Below are 25,732 nucleotides of genomic sequence, written 5' to 3' on the forward strand. Positions count from 1 at the left end.
ATGATTAGCACCGAAACAGTTAATACATAAAGTTGCTTGCTTTATTACCTTATAGCGTTCCTCCGGTGAAAGTATCTTGAACTTCGGGCATTTTGCAACCTTATGATTGTCCTTGCACATGACACAGCTTATTTCTGAAGAAAGGAACGCTTGTCTTCCGCGTTTGCAGTGGCTGGAACGTTCCATGTTTATTGTTGGCATGATTCGTGCTGAGCATTGGGAGCGATTCTCCAAGAATTCCAACAGGCTGGTATACGTGGGCAGCTTGGAGTCTTTGATTTTCAGCTCCCACAGAGTAAATAACTCTGGGCTAATTTTCGACTGAATCAAACAGATGAGAGGCAAATCCCAATGTTCCACGGGTTGCTTAAGGTTCTTCAATGAACGAACATGCTGATTGATGGTGTCCACAAAATTTCCAAGAATTTCCGGCAACCGCATGAGGGCAAGAAGTGATGCGGCTGAATCTGCGGCTGAACTACTTGCTGGAATCTCCGATTGATGATCTCTGATATTCTTGAATCTGGGCAAAGGAGATATGATGGATGTTGCTTCTCCGAGAACTTCGTAATATTGACCCTCGATTTCCAATCTTTTCGGTATTTCTGATTCATCCAGAATTTCCAGTTGCTCTTGGAGGTCGTCAAACTTCACAAATTTGGTTTTGAGAGCTTCCGCGGCGATGTGCAATTTTTCTGGGACCTGAAGTTCAGCTGCTAGATTCTTGTAATTGGCGATTGCATTTTTGAGATGCGTGATGGTACCAACAATGTGGCCACGTTGGCGTCTGAGTGCGGATAATTCAGACATGATTGTTGAATCGGAATTCACAGGTGTGTACGCGAATGGATGCCACTACACTGCACTGGTGTTATTCACGATGATTTTAAATGTTAATTGCGATATCGGGATTCACAGTTACGTCGAAGAGTACACGATAATCACTTCACTGCGGTACACTGGTTTTATCCACGACCAGTTCAAAGTCAAAAGGTATTCACTCGCGATTTAATATCCGGCTCGAAGGACCAATAAAATGTTTGTTCTTGGATGAAGAATCAAACGGTTGGATTATGTTACTTTTAAAATAAGCACAAGTCGTTTTTATTATGTGACAATTTTATTTATTTATAAGGAAAAACACAAAGGACACTTTCACAACCTTATCGTCTTACAGTGATAGTTGACTTAAAGGCGATGAATTTGAATTGAATAACCGGACTCTTTACAGTGCTTAGATTAAGACTGAAAGAATGACCGATTCGTTCCGTTGTTCTAACGTTGGAGACTAAAATTGAACTAACTATTAAATGTGCTTTTGCACATAAATTCTTGAATAGAGTGGGAGAAGTATGGCCATAAAATGAAGGTGGATGGTCGGGCCTTGTTTGGGCCGTAGGGTATGCGCTACATGATTGACCCTCCTAAATATGAACGACCCAAGTAAATGGTGGGAATTAGAGCAATAAATACTAAAAGCGTTTAATAGATTTGGGAATTCCCCATTTCGGCAAATAAACTAAAAATTTTAGATTTAGCGATAGTGTGGTTTATTATCGCTGCATCTGGACATTATTACAGTATTTGCATATTGAGAAAAATTAATAATAAGAATAGAGTTACAGAAAAAATATTCCGCCACGGAACACCGGAAATCCACCAAAAAACAAAAACAAAACATGTTTTTGTAAAAAAATGCGCCAAGCATATATTTCGATGTTATTCATTTGAAAAACAAAATTGAAAAAAAACTTAAAACAACAATTACTGGAAAAGTGAAGCCACAATTATGGAAATTTGAAAAAACTACAGAAATAACAAAAGACGCCAAGCTCATTGATTGAATTTACCAGTGGAGAAAGCTGGTGATAATAGGAGTCCATAAACCGTTTTGAGTTCTCTATGAATATTTTGACTAAGACGAGTCCTATAATATCCTACAAAGGACATCACAGTCAAATCAAATACTCGACTCAAATCGAAAGGGGTAAAAAGTCCTTTGTGAATCAAAAAATTATTCAGCCATATGGTCAGGATCAACGTACTTGGCGCGGTTTTTTCGAAACTCACCACTTTCTCTTTAGAACTAGCGACAACAGAGTACTTTCCTCTATTACACGAACTGTCGTTTAGTCTGGGAATTCTAGGGGAATCAACAAAGTGAAAAATTGAACCGAAAGTTCCATCTGGTTATCGTGAAAAGGTCTATGAGTTTGATAACCTTGACGAGCAGACCATCGGACTAGGGAATTTTCTACAATTCAACTATTTTCGAGACACTAACTATCGTAGGTCGACGGTTGATGTATAGGGATGAGAATCTTGACGAGCAGACCATGTTATGTCCTACCTGAGTTACCAGGAGGATTGTGGCGCCTCTCACCAGGTTGAGCGCCAAAGTTTTGAAAACCGTAGATCCGTCAGCCGCTAAACCTCTAATGAGGACTCCATCGATGTCAACTCGTTGAAAGGAAATAATTGGATTCAGGTTTTCCAAATAAAATCAATGCAAACAGCAGTGCTTAGGAGAGCACGTAACACACACTTTATTTAATAAGTTTTAAATCTTAGATTGAGTCTCGAATTATTAATAAAGTTTCAGAGAACCTAACAACCCAAACTAGACGGAAATTTGGCGATTTACTAGTTGAAGAGAGAAGCGGCAAAGAAACAAGTTAGAATCGAACTAAACTAAACTTAAACTAATTTTCCAAGGGTTGGGTCCTACAACCCCCACTAGTCTATATGTTGCGCACGCAACTTGGTCGAGAAAAAGGGAAGAGGGGTAGAATAAGGAAAGCGGGGAAAAGGAAAACGCGTGACATCGCGTTTTCTCTGTCAGGGGACTCAGGCCCTCAGCTTTCGATACAATGGACAAAGAAGACCTCACACGTGTTGAATCAAAACATGAGCAAAAACAGAACTGGTACTTTACGACCTAGACTGTATGGATTCGAAGATTTATGATTTCCTTCTCAAGTTTCAGGTTTGGAGAAAATGTTTATCCAACGAATTTTACGGGTAAATAAATGGGAAAGTTAAACTCAAGATGTTAAGATTTATGCGTAACGGTTTTTCCCACACTGGTGGTGTTGTTTTCATTGTTCATTGTCCATTGTATCTACTTATTTTGTGCGTATTTCGACACTGATTGAAAATATAAAAATTAAGATTAATTTAAATTTCGCGGACTAAGATTAATGATGTTTAGTGACATCTACTGGCTATCAAGCTCAGGACATCACACCTTCCCGCATATAATAAAAATTAAACTCAACAAAAGTTTAATTTTTAAGAGTTCTCATCTCAGGTTTACATAATTAACAGTAGTTTAAGTCCATATTCTTTTCCTTTAATACACTTTTACTGCGCACATCTTAAGTCTTTAGGTATTAGAACGTCCTTTTGTTAGAAACGCTGGTTTCAGCTTATTGAAGTGTACAGTTTTGGTGCGATGGTCCGTCAATTTGATAACAGCATTTTCCTTATTAGTAGTTTTTTGTATTTCATAAGGACCTAGATAATTAGGATCTAATTTATTAGCCTTGGCATCATTGATGAGGAACACCCAATCACCCGGCTGGAAATGTCGCTCATTGACTGTTCTGTCATAATATAGTTTAGATTTAAACTTGGCCAAGTCAACGTGATCAGCCGCGCGTGATTGTGTGTCTCTTAGTTTATCCACTAAATCACCTAAGTAATCCGTATATACCGGTACATTACTTTCTTTCACAAAATTAGAGGGAAAGCGAGCCAATCTGCCGAAAATCAGTTCATGGGGTGTAAAACCTGTTGATTCATGAACTGAAGTATTGTATGAGAACATGGCATATTTTAGCCATGTATCCCAATCTCTATTAGTGTCAATATAATTTTTCAAATATTCAACTAAAACTAGATGGCTCCTTTCGAGAGATCCATTAGTCTGAGGGTGAAAGGCCGTGGTTTTCAATTGTCGAATTTTAAATAATTTAGCTAAATGTCTCATAACTCCGCCGACAAAATTTGAGCCTTGATCAGTTAATATTGCCTCCGGACATCCGAAAACACAGATAAAATTTTCCGCGAAGGCTTTAGCGATATCCGTAGCTTTTGTTTCAGCTAAAGGGACTGCCAAAGAGTATTTAGTCAGGTTATCTTGAATTGTCAGAACATATCTATTCCTTGTACTAGTGATAGGTAATGGTCCAACAATATCAAGTGCTATTTTTTCAAACGCCGTTTGTGGAGTGTCGGTTACTATCATAGGCTGTCTTGTCTTGACTCTCACTAATTTATTTCTTTGACAAGTAACACAATGTTTGATAAAATTTTGAACCTGTGGTTTCATATTTTCCCAATAATATAATCGTCGAATTCTATCGTAAGTCTTCACCACACCTTTATGCCCACCAACTGCAGACTCATGCATCTCTTTAATTATATCTTGTCTTTTATCAATACTAGGTATTTCGATTTGATTTAAGCAAATGGTAACATGGTAACCTTGAGGGAAGGTTCCCTCCAAATACATCTTAATATTACCCCAAGGTAGCTTATCAAGCCCACTTCCAGTTCGCGCTATTCTAACTGTTTTCACGTCAAAATAATCCATACTCTCTTTGAGCCTTGTAATTCCGAGGCTAATATTATTCAAAAGTGTTTTATCTTCACCTCTATTCTTGATAACGACGAGGAAGATGTGAATATCCTTTTGTTTAAAAACGACTACGTCACCTATCTCCGGGTCATCTTTTGGAAATTCCTCCTCGTTAATGTATTTTCTAACAAGGAGTTCTTGGAAAATTGGGGTTCTCATTTTGAAATCGGCAGAAATGAACGTAGCCATATTGTCTTTTTGCATGAAAATTCCATCTCTGGTTTCGCTAAACACATTCAAGGCGACCCGTTTGAATATTCTTTTTCCATGTTTAATAATCCTATCTACTCGAGGGGCATTTGTTTCCTCTTCGTCTGAGGAAGTGACTTGGTCGTCATGATCACTAAGTTCTTCTGGGAAATCGTCTTCAGGAATTTCTGAGATGGAGGGCTCTTCGTCTGAGTTTGAATGGAAGACTTGAGTAGTACTTTCCATATGAAAAATTGGGCATTGTTCGCAAACACGATTGCTTTCATTGGGCGTATTTTCGTAACTAGTTAATTCACCTCTTAACTGACTTCCTTTAGATGGCTCAAGTGTTAGTACTGCATGCTGTTTTTCTATTATTGTCTGTAACTCTCGAGGATCATGCGTGCACGTCTTTTCTAAACTATTTGCATTACTCGGCATTTCGTCTCTGCTCCATGCCTCCGGGCCCGGAAAATAACTATGAACCATTGGTTCTCTAGGAAAAGAGGAAAACCAAAATGAAACAGAAGCCCCTGAGGCCAGCAGAGTCCTCTCGGATGATTTCTGCCGTTCCCCAAGGCTCTCCTGGCCCATAATATCCGGTTTTCCCTTTTGATTATTACTAGGTAGAATGAATCCAGTGTCCATTCTAATTCTATTGACTATGTCATTTCGTTCAATGAAATTGACTGATTTTGTTGTTCCACTAGAACCGAGGGGTTTCCTCATTGTGTTTTTCTCTATTGAGAGCATCTTCAGGAAGTCTAACTCTTCTTCAACTACAGATAAACTTTTGGTGAATTTAATATGTGCAATAGATAAATTGGATAACTCTACAGGGTTTCGTGAGAGTGCATCAGCATTCGAGTTCAGTCTCCCTGGTTTATATATCACTTCGTATTGATATTCTCTCAGTAACAAAACCCAACGAAGCAATCGTGAAGCAGGATCTTTAATTTTATGTGCCCATACCAAAGGTCTGTGATCCGTTACTAATTGGAATTTTGTACCATATAAATAAGGGCGATAATGCTTGACAGCGAATACTATCGCGTACAACTGTTTTTCTATAACGGAATAATTAAGTTCGGCTCCTCTCAGCAATTTCGAAGCGTATGACACGGGTAAATCTTTACCTATTTCCCCCTGACTGAGGACAGCACCGAGGGCATAAAAAGAGGCATCTGTTGTGACAATAAAGGTTTTCTTAAAATCTGGGAATTGGAGAATAGGCTCTTTACATAAAAGTCCTCTTAAATGTTCGAACGCGTTTTGGCAGTCGACCCCCCAAATAAAAGTTTGATTTTTCTTTAATAATTGTGTCAATGGACGAGAAATTTTTGCTAAATTGGGAATAAACCGTCGGTAATAACCGATAAGTCCTAGGAACTCTTTGATATTTTTTGCTGTCTTGGGAATAGGAAATTCTTGTACCGCTTGTACCTTCGTTAAATCTGGTGTGACTCCCTTATCGGTCACTATGTGACCTAGATAAGTTACGCTTGTTTGCAAGAAGCGACACTTATCAATTTGCAAGGTCAATCTACTCGTACGCAGCCTCCCCAAAAGCTTCATGAGTTTTCTTTCATGATCTTCGAGGGATGCTGCGTAAATAACAATATCATCAAGGTATACAAATAGGTCTACGCCTTGGAGTCCAGTAAGCACCTGGTCCATCAGGCGTTGGAACGTTGCAGCCGCATTCTTCAGACCAAAAGGCATTCTTGTATAGTGATAATGGCCATGTGGGGTAGAAAAAGCTGTTTTGGTTTTATCTTGTTCAACCATTGGGATCTGGTGAAACCCGGAAGCTAAATCGAGGACGGAGAAATATTTAGCACCTCCCAACTGATCCAAAATATCAGTAATATTAGGAAGGGGATACGCGTCTGAAATTGTTTTCTCGTTCAAATTCCGGAAATCTATTACCATACGCCATCGTTTGTTACCTGCCGAATCTGGTTTTTTAGGTACAATCCAGATTGGTGAATTATAGGGGGACGATGAGGGCTCGATTATATCCGACGCGAGTAATTCTTTTATCTGTTTTTGAATTTCTTCCTTGTGGATTTGAGGGAATCTATATTGTTTGGTGGAGATTGGATTTTCATCTGTCGTGGGAATTTTATGGGTCATGACATTAGTACGCTGTAAACGGTCCCCCGGTAGTTGGACTTGATAAGGGAATTTATCGAATATTCTAAGTACGCTCTCTTCTTCTTCTACGCTAAGATTTTCTAAATGAAGGCTACTTTTGAGCCTCTTCATTCTCTCTTCTATAGACTCACTCTCAAACGCAAGACAACTTTTCATTGGTTTCCCGGAATATTTTTCAACCTCTTCGATACATTGGGCTGGAATATTCAGCTCCCGTTCCTCCTCGCTGCAATTTATGACCAAAATCCATGCTATTCCATTATTATTCGTAACGAGTGATTCCCCCGCGTATAAATTTGGGCTTAAATTTAGCCTGGGTAAGTACCCTTCTTTCAAATCTGTATTCAATAATTTGATCCCAACTTTCTTTTTGCAACGAGCCGGAATTGTCACTCTTGTTTGTACTAAAGGAATCGTAATTCCTTTGTTACTAACTCTCACACAACTACTTGCGAAACATAAGGTTGCTTTTTCATCCCTCAAAAATTGCGCCCCCAAAATACCATCGTACTTAATTGGAAAATCTGCACGAATAACTTGGAACTTACAAGGAATGGAATTGAACGTGATTTGAACCTCCCCAAGTGTTTCATCGGACCCTGAGGTTATACCCGTCAAGAGAAATCTTTTATTCCTATTTATTAAAACGTTTGGTTTCAATAAATTTTCCTTTAACAGGTTTATATCTGCCCCAAAGTCGACAAGAAGTCAGTTTCTCATGCCACTCAATTCCTCACTAGTAATTGTCACACAAGGGGATGCTAACTGATCTGCATGGTTGACATTTATTGCTGCCTGTTGAGTCGATGCCTGATTGTTAACCTGAGAATTTTGACCTTGCAGGATTGGTGATTTGTTCGGAAAGCTTTGACACTTATGTGTTGTATGACCCGTAACTTTGCAGTTAACGCAGTATCCTGGTCTATAATTACTCCTACAATCCTGCTTCATGTGCCCTATTTTTCCGCACGCGAAACAGATTCGTTTTTGACTGAATTTCTGATTTGTCTGAATTGTATTAACGTGAGAAGAAAGGAGTTTGTGTGATCGATTTTGAAAATTATACGGTCCCTGATTTTTAACATGACTCCTTTGATTTGATTGTAAACCGTAGGAAGATTTATTTTCCTCGTGTTTAAAAATGTCTCTACGCTGTTCAATTTCTCTCTGCTTCTTAATTGCGATTTCGATAGCTGCTGCCAGATCAGCGGGTTCTTTGATCGAAACGCTCGAGCTAAGTTCACCCCTTAAACCGCGAATGAAGCTATCACGAGCCCCCTCATGGGTAGCTGCCAAAACCCCAACTGAGATATCACTGGGATATTTTTCGCGAACTAACTCTGTAATTCCCTGGACTACGGTCTTGATCCTTGCAGCAAAATCAACGATCTTTTCATTTGGTTCTTGATGAATATTAGCAAGTGATCCTTGCCATTGGGAGAGAGTCTGACAAGATGCAAATGTTTGTTTTAAATTAGAAAAGATGCTCTCAAGAGTTGCTGGGCCTTCATCGATATATTTACTGGCCGTCCCTGTGATTCTCGACTTGATTAATTGAGTGAAAAAAAAGGTGATGTGAGGGGGATGCAAGCATCAATGCTTCTTTGCACAAACTAATGAATTTATTTACCGACATATTTTCTCCGTTGAAAGTTGGAATCAAACTAGAAATATCTTTGATTGACATAGTGGGTGCAGAGGACTGAAGATTCTGACTATTTAAATTCTTTCGACTCCCGGATGGTAAATTTGACAAATTACTTAAGGTGCTCCCTGTGGTAACATCCGCTAAATCACTGAGCGAATCATTGCAAGAATTATTGGTTCGTGCAGAATTCCCTCTAGATCTACCTCGTCTAACTCTTACGGGTGGCATTTTGAGGATTTTTTTTTTTGTTTTTTTTTTTAAATAAATTCCTAGGACTCTATTGGCTTCTCTCTTCACGAAACTACTATAAATTAAAATTATCTTTTGTGCTCTACCTGGGTATGGACAAGGTGCGGCCTATAATCAGCGTATCCCTTTACTATTCAGGAAAACCGCAAAAACCTGAACGATACCCTGAGACGTCCATCCACTGAATAATGCTTATTTCTAGACTTACAATTTCTGCATTACAGCTAATCCAATTAGGCCACTAGATTACTTATTTATCACCTTAAAGTTCACTAATTGTCTTCAATTTGTTCACTATCACTTGACACTGATTTTCTTCCTGTCGGACTGGCTGGCTGCGATCACCTCCTTAGCGATTTCCACCGGAACTCGATGTCGTCAGAGTAATTCGGTTGAATTTTGAATTTGAATCCAATTTCGATGAATGCGGCTATCCCACCGCTGTCACCAGTTGTTATGTCCTACCTGAGTTACCAGGAGGATTGTGGCGCCTCTCACCAGGTTGAGCGCCAAAGTTTTGAAAACCGTAGATCCGTCAGCCGCTAAACCTCTAATGAGGACTCCATCGATGTCAACTCGTTGAAAGGAAATAATTGGATTCAGGTTTTCCAAATAAAATCAATGCAAACAGCAGTGCTTAGGAGAGCACGTAACCCACACTTTATTTAATAAGTTTTAAATCTTAGATTGAGTCTCGAATTATTAATAAAGTTTCAGAGAACCTAACAACCCAAACTAGACGGAAATTTGGCGATTTACTAGTTGAAGAGAGAAGTGGCAAAGAAACAAGTTAGAATCGAACTAAACTAAACTTAAACTAATTTTCCAAGGGTTGGGTCCTACAACCCCCACTAGTCTATATGTTGCGCACGCAACTTGGTCGAGAAAAAGGGAAGAGGGGTAGAATAAGGAAAGCGGGGAAAAGGAAAACGCGTGACATCGCGTTTTCTCTGTCAGGGGACTCAGGCCCTCAGCTTTCGATACAATGGACAAAGAAGACCTCACACGTGTTGAATCAAAACATGAGCAAAAACAGAACTGGTACTTTACGACCTAGACTGTATGGATTCGAAGATTTATGATTTCCTTCTCAAGTTTCAGGTTTGGAGAAAATGTTTATCCAACGAATTTTACGGGTAAATAAATGGGAAAGTTAAACTCAAGATGTTAAGATTTATGCGTAACGGTTTTTCCCACACTGGTGGTGTTGTTTTCATTGTTCATTGTCCATTGTATCTACTTATTTTGTGCGTATTTCGACACTGATTAAAAATATAAAAATTAAGATTAATTTAAATTTCGCGGACTAAGATTAATGATGTTTAGTGACATCTACTGGCTATCAAGCTCAGGACATCACAACCATCGGACTAGGGAATTTTCTACCATTCAACTATGTTCGAGACACAAACTATCGTAGTTCCTCAGTTGATGCATAGGGATGAAAGTTTCTTACGACAAACTTCTCAGTCAGCAGTGCTATACGGGTCAGCACTGCTCAGGTCAACTCTCACGGACGGTTTTTAACGAACAAAGGAAAGATCGTATATCCAAATAGGCTAGGTCATCAGGAAAAACCGCGCCAAGTACGTTGATCCTGACCATATGGCTGAATAATTTTTTGATTCACAAAGGAATTTTTACCCCTTTCGATTTGAGTCGAGTATTTGCTTTGACTGCGATGTCCTTTGTAGGATATTATGGGACTCGTCTTAGTCAAAATATTCATAGAGAACTCAAAACGGTTTATGGACTCCTATTATCACCAGCTTTCTCCAATGGTAAATTCAATCAATGAGCTTGGCGTCTTTTGTTATTTCTGTAGTTTTTTCAAATTTCCATAATTGTGGCTTCACTTTTTAACCAATTGTTGTTTTAAGTTTTTGAAGTGAAACTTCTATGCGCTCGTTGGGGTGTAAATCGAATATCGTATGTAACGAAAAAGCGACAGGAAAAGGGAGGGGATAGCGCGCGTGGTGGGGCAGTCGGACTGAAGGAGACATGAGAGAGAAAAAAAAACGCGATAGATTCGGAGTAGGAAGAGACGAGAGCGGAGTAGCATGCATAGGGGGGAATTAGCTCTGACGAAATGAGCCATGAGTGTCATGGGAAGAGGGCGGGGAGGGGAGAGCACGGTCGGTAACTCCACAATGTACGTACGTGTACTCACTGTGGCGACTCAAATTTCCACGCGCTCCGGAGCGCCTGCGCAGACCGCGCATACGGCATAGCTCACTGACTGGCAGGCATTCGAGTGCGCCGACGCAAAGGAATGGGACTGATGCGCAGGCGCAAGCGAAGCGCATGCGTAGGGCGTGAACTGAGCACGGGAGTACACGAGAAATTTCAAACTGTAATTTCTGCCTACACTACACGCATAGCGAATATTGTTGTAGACTGCTTGTTTTATTAAGATATACATATATTTCAAGAGTCGTGCAGCATTTGTCGTTTATCGAGGTTATATAGTGTTTCTACGTGTTGAAGGTTATATAGAGAAGTGAGAAGTGGTATTAAATAGTCTAAAAAATATTAATCAGAGCTGTACATCATGCCTAAATCTGATGCTCAGTTGTGGAAGGAATACAGAGATCGGCTGCGGTCAAACAATAAACTAAATAAAGTGAAGAAAATCCCGAAAACCCGTGTTGAACGTGTCCGGGAATACCGAGCAAGGAAGAGGGCTATCAATTCACAACCATCTCTGAACCCTTCACTGGTAGACGAAATCGAACAGACCAATAATTTGGGCGATGGTAATGAGCCTTCCGCAACGTTAAACGCTGCAAATAGAATTTTCCACGGTATGTTTGTTCCACGGATTGATGCAGACATCCCAGGGCCATCAGCAAGAGAGGATGACGTAAGAAGCATAACCATAAACCCTAACCTCCCTTGCAAAGACTTCACTCAATTTAAGAATATACATAAAGAATTTGATGAAAAATTCAAGAATAATTCTTTCGCTTTTCCTTGCTCTATCTGTGATCGATTGGGGTTCCAAGAGGATTCGAGAGCTCCAGTCAATCAACATAGTGAGATTTCAGACACAATTGCACCAACAATGAATAGAGATGAAATGAAAATTTGCTACACCTGCCTTCGAACACTCAACGCTAATTCTATCCCAATATTGTCAGTATATAATGGCTTCTCATGTGTACAAATACCTTCCCATCTTCCACCCCTTGATTCGGTATCAGAAAGACTGATATCACCGAGAATTACATTCATGCCAATACGGCGATTACGGCATGGACATGGGCAATATGGAATATATGGACAGATCATCAATGTTCCAGTTGAAGTGAATATAATGGTGAAACATCTGCCACGACATCTTGATGACGATCATTGCATCAATGTAAACATTAAGAAAAAGAAAATTCACAAGTCCAGTCATTTGAGTGGTCTCATCAACAAGGGAACAATTAAGTCTTGGCTGCAGTATCGAACCACAGAATGGGGAACTTGCATGATTTTTTTTTATTTTTTTTTTACATAGTTAATGGTCCTAATAATAGATTTTTCATGAAAAAACATTTAAAAAATCGTTTAACAATTCATTATCGATTGTTCAAAAAATGAAATTTTCAAATGCTCCAAAAGTTGTCATGACGTCATCAGGCGGGTCCTATATTTCCGCATGTGGCGCCATCTACCGGATCATAGCTTCCTACCGTCGGTATATCAAATTTACCTAACCCTAACTGATTAAACCTATTTAAACTGATTTAACCTTAACTGATTAAAACACTCACAAATACTCCAAAATGTCAAACGACAGTAAAAAAGTTAAAAAACAACCATACAAATATTGTTTTGTACCATCGTGTGCGAACTCAACTGTGTCAACCCCGAATTAAGTGTTTATAACAGTTCCTGCGTGCAAAAATATTCGAAAATTGTGGTGTGAAGCCGCAGGTTATTCTCACCCATGACTGGGCAGAAGTGACATTTAACAATATAACCTCTACTGTTTGTTGACACCGGCTTACATTTAGAAAAAAATCAGTGCTGTCATCTAGTGGCTGCAATAAGAACCCGGAGTCACCGCCTGATGACGTCACGAGCGTGAAAAAGTGGTTCAAAATTATGCAATTTTCGATTGATTGTTAAAAAAAAACTGCAATGAGTTAGAATGCATTTTTCATTGGAGAGTATTCCATAGGCGTTAAACTATTTATTAATACATTTATTTCTCAAATCTGGGCCGCATGCAAGTTCCCCATTAACGATATCATAAAATTTATACATAGAGCATTATTGGCATATACTCCCTCTGGCGCAGCAGAATTAGAAGAAGATTTGAACACTATGTCCATGATTTTAAGTGGTGATTTTAATGTAAATTTTGCCTTGAAAGAAGCTCAACCACTTCTACAATTTTTAGAAAGTAAATTTTATCTAAAAATGAATAATAATCCCAAAGACTCAACAACCAGATCAGGCACTACAATCGATGCAATTTTCTCAGGATATTTAAATAATTTACAATCCCGAGTTTTCATTTTATATTTGTCAGATCACAAACCAATTGTATCTTTTCTTAAACATGAAAGTATAGAAGTGAATGAATAGATTTTTTATAAATGGCGGCGAAAACGACAACTAACTTTTTTTTCATTAACCTAACACCCTTAGAAATTCCCAAATAATGAATAGTGGCTTCGGTTATCGGGGAATTAATTCTATCTCATAAAACTTGCTGGCTAGGGTGTGTATTTTCATTTCAAGTGCCCATCGAGATCCATGAAGTTTCACTTATATCGCCTAGTTTTCTAGGCTGATAATTTTTTTTTAATTTTGTTTTTCAAATGAACAACATCGAAATATATGCTTGGCGCATTTTTTTACAAAAACATGTTTTGTTTTTGTTTTTTGGCGGATCATTTTATGTGCAAATACACATTTGATTTTTAGTTCAAGTTTAGTGTCTAACGTTGTAACAACTCGGAATGAATCGGTATCTATTTCAGCCTCAATCGAAGCGCTGCAAATAGTCCCATCATTGAATTCAACATTCAAGTTCCTCCGATTTTATATAAATCATGATTGTAAAGTTATAAAAAATTGTGAAAGTATTTTTTGTGTTTTCAAAATAAAGACAGCACGAGTAGTAAGTGGGCACGATTGGCGAATTTTCTTCCAGGAATCGCCCCCCTTCCCCCTTTTTCAAGACGTGTCCGAACACGTTTTCCCCATTGTCCTTTGAGGAGGACGTCGCCGCTCTAGGGCCCCCTGGGGTGAGGGTCCCCAAAAAATGTCATTGTTCGACAGGAAGTGGGTGGTGGGTGGGTGGCAAGGAATGCGGGCAGGTCCCAAAACGCCTGAAAGCATTCCATTGTTATGCAATGGAATGTCGTTCACGTGTTAAGGGAAACTGGGCCCATTATTTTTTTTTAGATGGAGGATTGCGCAATGCCCTGGCATGAATGGCGCAGTAAATGGATGATTTTTTTTACAGGTTTTTTAGGGTAATAAATTTTCCCTTTCTATGGAAGACCGTTGGAAAAATTCTCAACGATGTCTCCTTTTTTCTCTCTCTTTTAGTGCATGTTGTTTCCTTTTAAAAGGTTTTTTTTTTATTTAAAGATCAAAAATGTTTTTTGCCTTCCGTCTTTTTTATACCTGAAAAGATGTTGAGGGTTTTTGTAATAAATAATTAAACATAGGGTTTGAATTTTATCCTTTTTTTATATTTCATAAAATCGTAGGTTCCATTTTACAAATGAGTTACATAAAATCATATGTGTATGGTTTTTCAATATGAGGGCATTCTGTAAGCCCCTCCCGCGAATTTATCCAAATAATTGTAACAATTATGGAATAATTCTCCAAATAATTGATACAAATAACCAAGATTTTCGTGGGGTATTGTACGTCGAAGATCATCGCGAGCCAAGAGATAAATTTCCTCGAAATTTACGCGTATGCGATGATGAAGATCCTCCGTGGCAGGCATTCTATTATAATCCATATAATTCATAGCAATTCCTTTAATTGATTGTACAAGCGATTCCTTGTATTCCTTGAGAGGCAATGTCTCCAAGAAATCCAGCCACTGATTAATCCATGCAGCCTTGTTTTTCAATGTAATGATGCTCTGTCCCATCATCATTATGGGAGTCTGATTTGCATCATCATTGCGAACAAAGGTCACGCAGGGATTTTCAAAACTGCGGTGGAATTTCACGTTTATGGCCCCAAATTCCTTTGCAGGTAGATTGTGGTTGATCTTTGGGTGGAACTTCTCAGGGTCAAAGTAATCGGTTACAGCATCCAAATCGTTGAAAAAAAGGGCCCATTCTTCTCGTGTCATTGACAATATGGCGCGTTTCGGGCGTACGCCCATAAATTGCACAACCGGGACGAATTGACCGAAACACGTAACTTTTAAGCCGACACGAATTTGTTTTGTCTCTGATCTATTCAAAGATATAACTTGAGACAAGACCACATGCTGTTCAGCATCACTGAATCCCTTTTGTTTGTTGCTCTCCATGTTGAAAAAATGAATGGATGAAATCAGGACGACTGAATCAAATCCACCGCGAGCACCCGCGTTTTATAGCGCTACGTATGAGAGTGGAGGGGGCAGAATCCCCCACTATACGCATGACAGACCTATAACCGTCACACATTATCCCCCACCGCAGGGAGTTCTGCGGCGGCGGCGTCACACATGCGCCCCACTTTCGCGGTTTTTGTATGTTGCGCGGTACCCCCACTCTTACTATGGAACCTTCCTATACCGATTTTTTTTGTTAAATCGAGTGACGCGTTTGTTGTCATTCGTTAAAAGGCATTGCAATAGTAAAAATGTCTAAAAACTTTGCAAGTTACGATTTAGAGTCCCTTAAAAAATATCTCGCGGGTCGCGAATCGTGTGAGGGACGACAAAAGCCTCAATTTCGCCAGAAAAGAGTACGCGTATGTGTTGATAAATATACCGATGATGATTACCTAGATAGTGATGACATGTGCAGTCCAACAAAAGCGCGGAAAATCGCGATAGGGTCAGGATTGGAATGCGAAGTGGAAGATTTCCTTGTTGATCCTTCTTGTGTATGCAAATATAAATTTCTCGGTGAAATATGGAATAAAATCCATATCAGATATCGCAGGGATAAATTACACTCTCAAGATGAGGGCATAGACATGTGTACGACTTTTAAAGTATGTTACAATGAAGAACCTGCAGAATCTAATAAAGAAATCGAATCGAATTTTCAAATGAGATATAATCCTCCATCCTTGAGAAGCATTGCAATCGCGAATTTATTAAATGAAAGGAAATATGCGAAAAATGAAAAAAACTTTGGCTGTGGTTACTAAAGCAATTGTGCATAATAGTGATGTATTATTATATAAAATGTCGAAGTCAAATGGTTTTTTCGACTGCATAGAACACACAAGATTATGCAAAGCAGGAGTGGGGGAAAAACTCTATTGGTACTACTTTTTTAGGGCGTGTGAGGAAGAATATTATCTTCCTGCGGGGGAGGAGACATTGGTCTACAAGAAAGGAAATGGGCCAATCATTGACCTTTCCTTTCAATAGCCAACAAATGCAAAACAAGTGGGGGGGGGGGCGAAAAAAAGGAAAACTCGAGCATCCGCCCCATCAGGTATGCAAAGGACCCCCCACCAAGGGCAAATCTTCAAAAAAGTGTGGAAAACTTAGCCCCTCCTCCTCTAAACTAGGGATGCATCAAGGACCCCAGTGAGATCATTTTACTGCATTTACGTTTTTTACGTCAAAATGACATCAAGTCAAATGAACTCATCTCCAAAATCCAGTTATCAATCAGGTTATCAGCCTGGAACTTTTAAACCTAAAAAATCTAAATATGGTGGAAACAAGGCCAATCAAAACGGAATTAAGATAATTAGTGATCGTGTAGTGCAATATAACAGTGATGAGAAAAGATCAATTGAAAAAATAGTGAAAAAAGTGAAACTTCAAAGACATGAGATTTCCAAGACAGGTCCTGTCATAAATATTGACTTTGACCTTCAAAAGGTTGAAAAGAAGAAGAAAAACTCAGCCAGACGATTGGGCCATAAATCACCCGGTAGCACTCAAAGTGGCTCTAAAATCCTGAAAGTCAATAATAAAAAAACAAGTGAAATTATGCAAGTGAGTACAGAAGAAAAAAAGTTATGGATTAATATGTTAGAAAAAGATCTTGATTTATTCAATCAAGTGAACTACATTGATAAGAAAAAGGATCTGAAAAAAATACAGGCTCGCGAAAAACGTTTAAAACTCGCGGAAAAAAAGAAGGCCGACTTTATCGCTCGCGAAAAACGTCGCGAACTAGCTAAGGAAAAACAAAGACAATTTAGAGCTCGCGAATCAGACAAAAATCGATCCAAGGACAACACATCGAAGGATATCATCCCTGAGCCCATGATGGAATTGGATTCATCGATCGAGATCATTCCCAGCACTCCATCAGTGATCAATTTAATCCTGGAACGCGAGGGTGAAGATGCTCAGCATGGATCATTGAATTTCGCGACCTCAACCCCGAAAAGTAAATATTCAATCAATCAATCATATGAATTTTGAGATTAGATTGATTGAGGCTAATCTTGTATTGTTTTTTGTTTCAGAACCGCGAAAATCTATCGAGGAAATCGAGGCCGTTCTAGTCGCGTTGGGCGCGAATCTAGAACAAAGGAATCGCGAGGACGATTACGGAGGGCGATGGGCTCCAACGCAGCGCCAAAAAGAGCTTGATCAAATTGCGATGCAATTGGATCAAAGCGGGGATGATGATGATGAAGGATTGGCCATCCAGAGTCTTGATTTCACCCCGTTATCACCCAGTAACCGTTCGGGTTAAAAATTCATTAAACATGTCTGTATTTTTTTGAATACCTGAAATAAAAGTCATACATTTTATTGCATTACCTGTGAGTCTTGACTTTTTTTTATTGCTAGGCAAGACCCAATATTCCCTCTCCTGTCCCCAGCCCTTTTTTTTTCACGTAGAAGCTAGGAGAAATTTCTCTCTCGCTTCTTCTTCGTCGGCGTCCTGTAGTCTTTCGTTTATTGTCTCTTTCCTTCTCGTTGTTTAGAGGGTTTAGAGAACAATTTTGACTTTTTCCTCGTCTTTCCTACATAAATCCTTACCCCCATCTCCCTCTAACTTACGGTTTAGAGGGTTGAGGGCGAATAGTGGGGCAAAAGTTATATAAACCGTGAGGTTCCACTACTCGCCCTCTTTCACCATCGTCATCCGGAGGACTCCAGTGTCCAGTTTTAGTGTTTTTTGTGTTTTTCGTTTTTTAAAAAAAAAATTGTTTTAAAATGGTGAAAGTCACCTGTCAAGGAGCGTGCCAGGAGCACCTAGCCCGCGAGGTAATTTTTTGAATATTTATTTTTGCATGTTTTTTCGTTTTTCTCGCGGTTTTTGATATGTGTTTCGCGTCCGCGGGTTCATTTTAGTGTTTTTATTTCGCGTGTTTATTTTTTATAAGACTTAAATGTCTTCCCGTCGCGGGGTATAGGTTTCGCATTTTTTAATTTCAAATCCGCGTATATTTTCATTTTAATTTTTGCTGTTTTAGTTTTTGATTTTTCGTTTGTTTTAGTTTTTAGAGTTTCCGTTTTTCGCTTGTTTTAGTTTTTTTTAAATTCATTCTGTTTGTCTTTTTTTTTTTTTTGTTTGTAAATTTTTAATTCATTGTGCTTTTTTTTTTCAGATGCAGGCCATCCGGAGGAAGCGGGCCTACCTGAGGGAGGCCAATGCGTGGCTGCGCTGGGAGGACGCAGAGGGTGAAACCCTGGAAGGCGAAAACATTTTCGCCATCCAGGATTTGCACGCCAGGGCCGCCAAATGGGTGGCGGATGCCGAGGACGAGGCCTTCATGGTGAGTTTTGTCTCTCTCTGTCTCGCTCTCTCTCTCTCTCTCTCTCCCTCTCTCTTTTCAACCCCCCCTTTATTCCCTTTAACCCCTTCCTGCCATTCCCATCAGTCCTCTCCTAAAATACACCCCTTCCTCTCCTTATTTTCCTATAATTATTGCATATTAATGTATTTTTATTTTCCTTTTGTTTCAGGCCGGAGCCCGTTGGGAGGGAGGTGTTGGGCCGGACACCCCGAGAGCGCGGTGGGTCCGCGCTGTGAGGCGCGAGTCGCGCCAGTTCGAGGCCGAGGGCGAGCAGGTGCTCGCCCTCTACGATGTCGAGGATGCCTGGGCCCTCAGGATCCTCTTCGGGGAGGAGTCCACCCAGCCTGACCTGACGGAGGAGGACTGGTCCCTGGAGCAGTGGGACTGAGATCCCCCCTCCGCCCCCCCCCGCCCTAATAATAAATTTAAAAAAAAATTTTTTTTAAAATTGTATTTTAGTTCTAAGATTTTTTTTGAATAAAATTAAATTTTTTTTTACATCAATATTTTCTTGTTTATTCATTTATTTCCCTTAGTATTAAATTAGAAAACAAAACAAAAAAAAAAAAAAATTTGTATTTTAGTTTTAAGTTTTTTTTTAAATAAAATTTTTTTTTTAAATAAATATTTTCTTTTTTCTATTTTTTTTATTTATTTCCCTCGATTTCTTTCCCTTAGTTTTAAGTTTAAATATTAAGAAAAAAAATTATATTAGCCTTAAGATCATTATTATTAAGACGAAAATAAAAAAAAAAAATGTAGTTTAGATTTAAGTTTTTTTAATAAATAAATTTTTTTTTAAATAAACATTTGTTGTTGTTTTTCTTTTTAATGTTTCCTTCGTTTATTTTTAAATTATCATGGAATAGGAATTGGGATGGGGAAAAATTTGAAGGGAGTCTTTTTTCTTTTTTATTTATATATTTATTTATTTTTCTTTATATATCATACATTTTTCTTACAGCTAATTTCCATTTTCGCGGGCCGCGGGTTTTTGAAACTTCGTATTTCAATTCGAAATACGAACGGCTAAAAACCCGCCCCGTCAAAGTTGACGGTGGCGCCCCCCCTGACAATCGGTAACCCCTCCCACAAACGTACATTCCCAGAATTCCACAGTGTCGGTAAAACCGTAGGGCCGCCTCCTGACACCAGGAGGCTCTGCGCAAATGTAAACACTGTAGGGCCCAGTTTTTAAAAAATTAATATCTAATGAACAAATAAACTTAAAAATATGGAAGTTGGATATTAATTATCAACAAACGATTCCCTATCCAATGATAATAACTATTCGAGGCTACAATAAAATATTAAGCGAGTGGAGGAATAGCCCCTACTCATTAAATTGTTTAATTAATTATTAAATAATGCAGGCCTACAAACGTTTTTCGTGCATAACAATATTATACAAAACTACTACAATCAATCTAAATGCATAAAATACTTAATTTTTAAAAAACAGTGTGCGCCAACTATCAGCGGTTCAGTCGCGGTTTTTTGAAACCATAGGGCAGTGTCGCGAAACCATCAAGCCGCCGTTTTGGGCCTGTCGCACGTACGATCTTACTCTCAGGTTTCGTGATGACGTCATGATACACTGTCCGACGAATACCATGATAGTCGATCTGGTAGGGATCTGCTTTATCGACAACGAGCGCGCGAATCGAGTCGTAATGAATTTGTTTACGCGATTCATAATTCAGTCTAACCCCTTTTATTTTACTAACTTCCGCGATACTGCCGTCCGGTTTTTTTACGCGATAAGTGTAAAATTTAGGCCCCCCAGAGACAAAAGAAGTAATGAAACTTCCTTCTCCGTAGCCCTCTACTTCGTCGGTCAAATCCCCTAGAAAATTCCCTAGCGGTAATTCATTTGATCCATCGCTGACGTAAATTACCGAATCTGTATCATAATATAAAACACGTTCTTGTTGTTTTTCTAGATAAGAATATAACTTTAGGCGCGCGTGAGCGGTTGTATAAGCCGCAATAACAACATTAGCCTTAGTGGACATTTCCGCGGCTTCGTTTAAATGTTTCCAGGACATGAAGAGAGTGTCGTTATCGACAGGAACAAGTCCTGTTACTTCAATTTCAGGATTAAACATTATATTTGCAAATTCCTCATGTGTTCGAATAATAGCTTTTTTTGTCAAGTTCTCCCTCTCCCCAAATTTACCCCAGAGACAGTTTAAACAAAGTTTTGCTACGGCTCTTAATCCGGCATTCTTTTGAATTTTATCTTTGTCAAGTTTTATACCTTCTCGCGCCTCATATTCAGCAATATATCGATTCTTTGATTCATCATCTACACACTCAGCAGGCCAATCCGAAGCCTCTTGTTTTATTTTCAAAAAAGTGTTAATGTATTCGGAAAATAATCCACCTGTTCGCGTCACAGGATTATAACGCGTAGTACTCTTATACTCCCAAAGCTCACTGATTTCTAATATTTTATACCCCATTTCTACGGCTTTACGAAGTTCTGGAGCGACCCAAGTTCCCAAAAATTCGCGAGCAGCGGGATCATCATGAGGGCAATTGTCTTGTACAAGATCATCGCAGCATGATCGACAGAGAGGGAACAGTAACTTTCCATGGGCTTTTACTGGTAAAACAGGGTGAAATAATTGACGAGGGGGTAAAACGCGACATTTCACGAGACCTTCTATCCGCGAAATATTATTATCAGGGCATATAAGCTGACAATCACGCCCCACATGGACAGTGGGATGGCCAATCGGGAAAACCCCTGTCTTTAAAACGTATGGGTATAACGAACAAACATCAACATAGCGAATTTTCTCATTATCTTTTACGTCATAATGTGTTACGGTATTTCCTGTTCGTCCCCCGAAAAATGCATCGCGCGGATCCAGCGCTATAAACATTTGCTGATCAACGTTTTCTACAAAATTCGCCAACACATGATCTGTCTTTTTTTGACGAATAAAATCGCATTCCCACATTTCAACGACTTCATAACCCGAGTGTCGCAATTCCCGTGTAATTGCCCCTGTTCTCTCATATCGGCTCTCTAGTGTATCCTTGTGACTTAACTCTTTATCTCTATTGAATTTGAAACACCGTGGGCATCCGTGCCAATAACATCCGTGGAACTGATATGCATATTTCTTATTATTATTCGCGGTATCCTCCCAAAAACCATCTAGACGCAGGCCTGAAGTTGTTCTGTGTTCACGAGTTCGTCCGGCATGTATTATTCGATGATTCTCGCAATGTTCGCGCCACAAGAGCCATTCAATTGCGATTTTCGACTGCGTTTTCCCTAACCGATATCCTCCCTGAGGTATAATGCCTATCTGCTTGTCTTTTAAGAAATTTGTTTGAAAAATACGCATGCATGTAGAAGCAATCGTTACACATTCTGTAAAAGGACAGACATTTCCAGCATTCATAATCAGTTTTCGAAATTCAACACAGGCTCGTCTCAAAATTGTAACATCAAGTCTGCAATAATGAAGAATTTCTTTACGAAAATCAAATTCATAATCTTCATCGACACGATCATTATACCAGGATAAGAATTTTTCACGATCTTGTACTCCCATAGTGTCAGCACCATAATATTTTCTATCAGGTATAGGCCCTACGTAGTTTTGATTGTCTTTTGTATTGAAAAAATGTGGAAAATAGCCTTTCGCTATATTCCCCAATCCAAAAGCTTTCGGTAAACTTGCAAGAGCCATGTGAAAATAATTTAAACTGTCTATAAATTTATTATCCCCAAAATCCATCAAGATAATGTTTGTTCCGTTAATTATCGCTTTAATTTGACTGTTAATGCGTTTCATGACGTCTCTCAAAACGAATTGTGAATCATAGCCTTTCGCGTTATGTGCAATACAAACTACTTTTTTATACGTCTTACCCATCGACGTGATGTAATCAACAAATCCTCGCACAGGATCCTCACCATCGAAAACATTTTCCCGATGTTTACACACGCCACACGGATTTCCGTGATTATCGTTGGCGTTCACAATGTCATCGTCGGTCATATCTGCACAACGATCACACACAGTTTGGGCAACGCAAAGATTAGGAATGTGTACGTTGACGTCTGTAGTTCCTTGCAGAAGCTCATCCTGTCTGGTTTCAAAGTCGTAGAAAACAAACGCCACGCGTTTCAAAGTCAATTTTTTCTTGCTTTTTAAGGTGGGCATATAGCAGAGATGAGAAATATCTTCGTCCTTTTGACATACGTTGCAATAATATTTATGGCACACATGATTCTGAATTTTGCGATGATCAATTTTCGTATTACATTGACCACACAATTTTATATAGTCACAGACGGTGGGGTTATTTCCGCTGAACGATCCTGGTTTCTTATGTTGATCGAAGCACAATTGCCCGTGAAACTCCCGATTACAGTCGTCACACACTATTTTATCAACAATCGTAGAGTCACACGGAGGATTCTTCAAACACCTATCACAAGTCCTATCACAAACATGTCCTTGCGTAGTGTAAGGTTTGTTACAATGCTCGCAATAATACTTCACGCCAAAGAATGAAGGTAAATTTTGGATTGGCTCATAGTGGTTCTCTTCAGGATAATACACAATCGGTAAGGTATATCGGACGGTCATCTTTCTGCTAATCAATTCAGGTGTACCATCGTAGAGCACAGGGTGATCTTTTCCGTTTCTCATGAGGGAATAGACCTTGATAAGGCATCCTTCTTCAGCCAAGTATCGCTGATATTGAGCAACTTCCTGTAGACCACAGCCTTCGTCAGGAGCAATGACTCCTGCCCTTCGAGTTAGTCTTTCGGCCTCCTTACGTTGCATTTTTCCCTTGCATTGCCGGATTGCCTGCCATACCTCGTGGATCTTGCCCTTATCAGCTCTGGTTTTTAATTTTTCTGCATGTGCTTTGGCCACAACAAGTGATCGGGCTAGACACAAGCCATCTTCATTCGAAATCTGAAGGATACATTTTCCACTAAACCCTCTTTTCATGCCGTTTTCAAGGAAACCTTGACCTACCGGGGCTTCAGCCACGTGAAGTTTGATCCAAAACTTATCGGCACATCCGAAACCGTTTGCGCTCTGCGCGATAGAGCTGACAAGATTCCATAGATCTTGAAACTCATATCCTTTGATCGCACGTGGACTTATCCAGGCATTGTCTCTTTGCATATTTGCAAAATTGAATGTAAGGCACATTCGATTCATACCACGCCCTCCAGCTTCAATAATTTTATTATAGACATCACGAAAAGCTTCTTCAACCCAGTCGGCAGGGTCACGACTTTCAGGTAAAGGGTTGATTGCAAACTCCATCACATGTGTGTCGAGTTTGAAACGTGGAAGTCTCTGACGTGATCGTCGTATTGTCCTTAAGGCCGGCAATCGATTTTCAATCTCTTCTTCGCGGCCATTTTGTTGATCTGAAATTGGGTTTAGTATTTTTCAATAAAAAAATATGCCTAAAATTTTTTCTCGGTATTATAAAAAGGTATGAAGCTAGATACTTACCATTCTGCTGATCTAGTAAATCTAGATTAAACTCTTCAACAGCTTCCAAAACCTTAGGGTCACTCACAACATTTTCACCACCACCACATTGAATATCAAAGAGCGCAGAATTAAAATTTTCGAATAAATCTCCATCAAAATTATTTTCAATGGCAAAATCACCGAATAACTCAAGATCAAAATTATTTATCCAATCAAAATCTCCCTGTGGAGGTGTAGTATTTTCTTCGGTCGGGTCACTGGGCCCCGCTAAATCGTTTGGGTCCGACATTGTGAATGTCCCTTGGACGACTGCAGTTAGTGCGAGAAAATTCGGGCTATATTGGGAAAAGTCAGGGGTTTTACTGTTGGCGCCACAGGGGGGCTACTGCACTTCTTCGCCTTTTTTACCTGCCCCCGCCTACGCGCATTGTCCTTGTCCTAGTCATAGGCAAGCCCACTTGACCCCAATACAGGTGCATTACGTCACGCCCCTCTCTAGCATTTTCAAATCCATATTTTCGGATATCGTAAAATTGTATAAAATGATGAGATTTTAGGCATGATTAATCAGAAGGCAATATGGACACGAGGTGGAAACATCCCTTTACTGCAATGATTTGTGGTCCCACGGGTTGTGGAAAAACATTTTTTGTTAAAAGGTTTTTGAAGGAAATTAAGCAAATGTGCGATACACAAATTGAAAAAGTGATCTTTTATTACGCTGAGTGGCAGAATGGATATTCGGATTATGATAATAATTTTGTCGAATTTCGTGAAGGCCTACCAAGATCTGGAGATTTTGATGATAATAAGCCAAAATTGGTTGTCGTGGACGATTTGATGCGGGAATCTTCGAATGGTGCAATAGTTGATTTATTTACAAAAGGAAGCCATCATAAAAATCTCAGTGTAATGTTTCTATCTCAAAATTTATTCCACCAAGGAAAAGGACAGAGAGACATTTCATTGAATACAAATTACATCGTCGTATTTAAAAATCCCAGAGATCGTGCACAAATTGCCCATTTGGCTCGTCAAATATATCCAGAAGATCCAAAATTTCTGCAAGAAGCCTATTTTGATGCAACGTCGGCAGCTCATGGCTATTTGTTGTTAGATTTGAAACAATCGATTCCTGAAAACTGTAGGTTTCGAACCAATGTATTCCCCAGTGATCCCCATCATTATGTTTATATTCCGCGCAAGGATCGCAATATAAAAGGAGGAGGGGCATCACGGAGTGTACCAGTCGTTCATGTGTGATGGCAACGAGAAGTCGTTCTGAAAGCGGCTCTGTTCGCAAGTCGCTTGGGGAAAAGAATACAGCCTTATTACACGCTCTCATCTACGCACCACCCAGGCTACGCCGGGTAATAATACAACACGCTAATAAAGATTTAATTCGCTGCATTTGCGAGTGTGCTTTAAATTTATTACACGGAAATATTCCTT

At 39.3% G+C, this 25,732-nt stretch overlaps 2 protein-coding genes across 4 annotated transcripts in view; one reads left to right on the top strand and one right to left on the bottom strand.

Moving 5' to 3' along the window:
* The window catches only part of LOC135163508 (peptide transporter family 1-like), a 120,390-nt gene that overhangs the window by 65,989 nt on the left and 28,669 nt on the right, over positions 1 to 25,732 (bottom strand). The gene's annotated exons all lie outside the window — the stretch shown is intronic.
* LOC135163512 (uncharacterized) lies at positions 17,270 to 18,197 on the top strand. The gene is made up of 2 exons (XM_064122990.1): positions 17,270 to 17,428; positions 17,508 to 18,197. The coding sequence occupies exons 1-2, from the start codon at positions 17,302 to 17,304 to the stop codon at positions 17,738 to 17,740; spliced, it is 360 nt and encodes a 119-aa protein (XP_063979060.1). The 5' UTR covers positions 17,270 to 17,301; the 3' UTR covers positions 17,741 to 18,197.

This window comes from Diachasmimorpha longicaudata, chromosome 6 (assembly GCF_034640455.1).
Source record: "Diachasmimorpha longicaudata isolate KC_UGA_2023 chromosome 6, iyDiaLong2, whole genome shotgun sequence".
NCBI classification, from domain to species: Eukaryota; Metazoa; Arthropoda; class Insecta; order Hymenoptera; family Braconidae; genus Diachasmimorpha; species Diachasmimorpha longicaudata.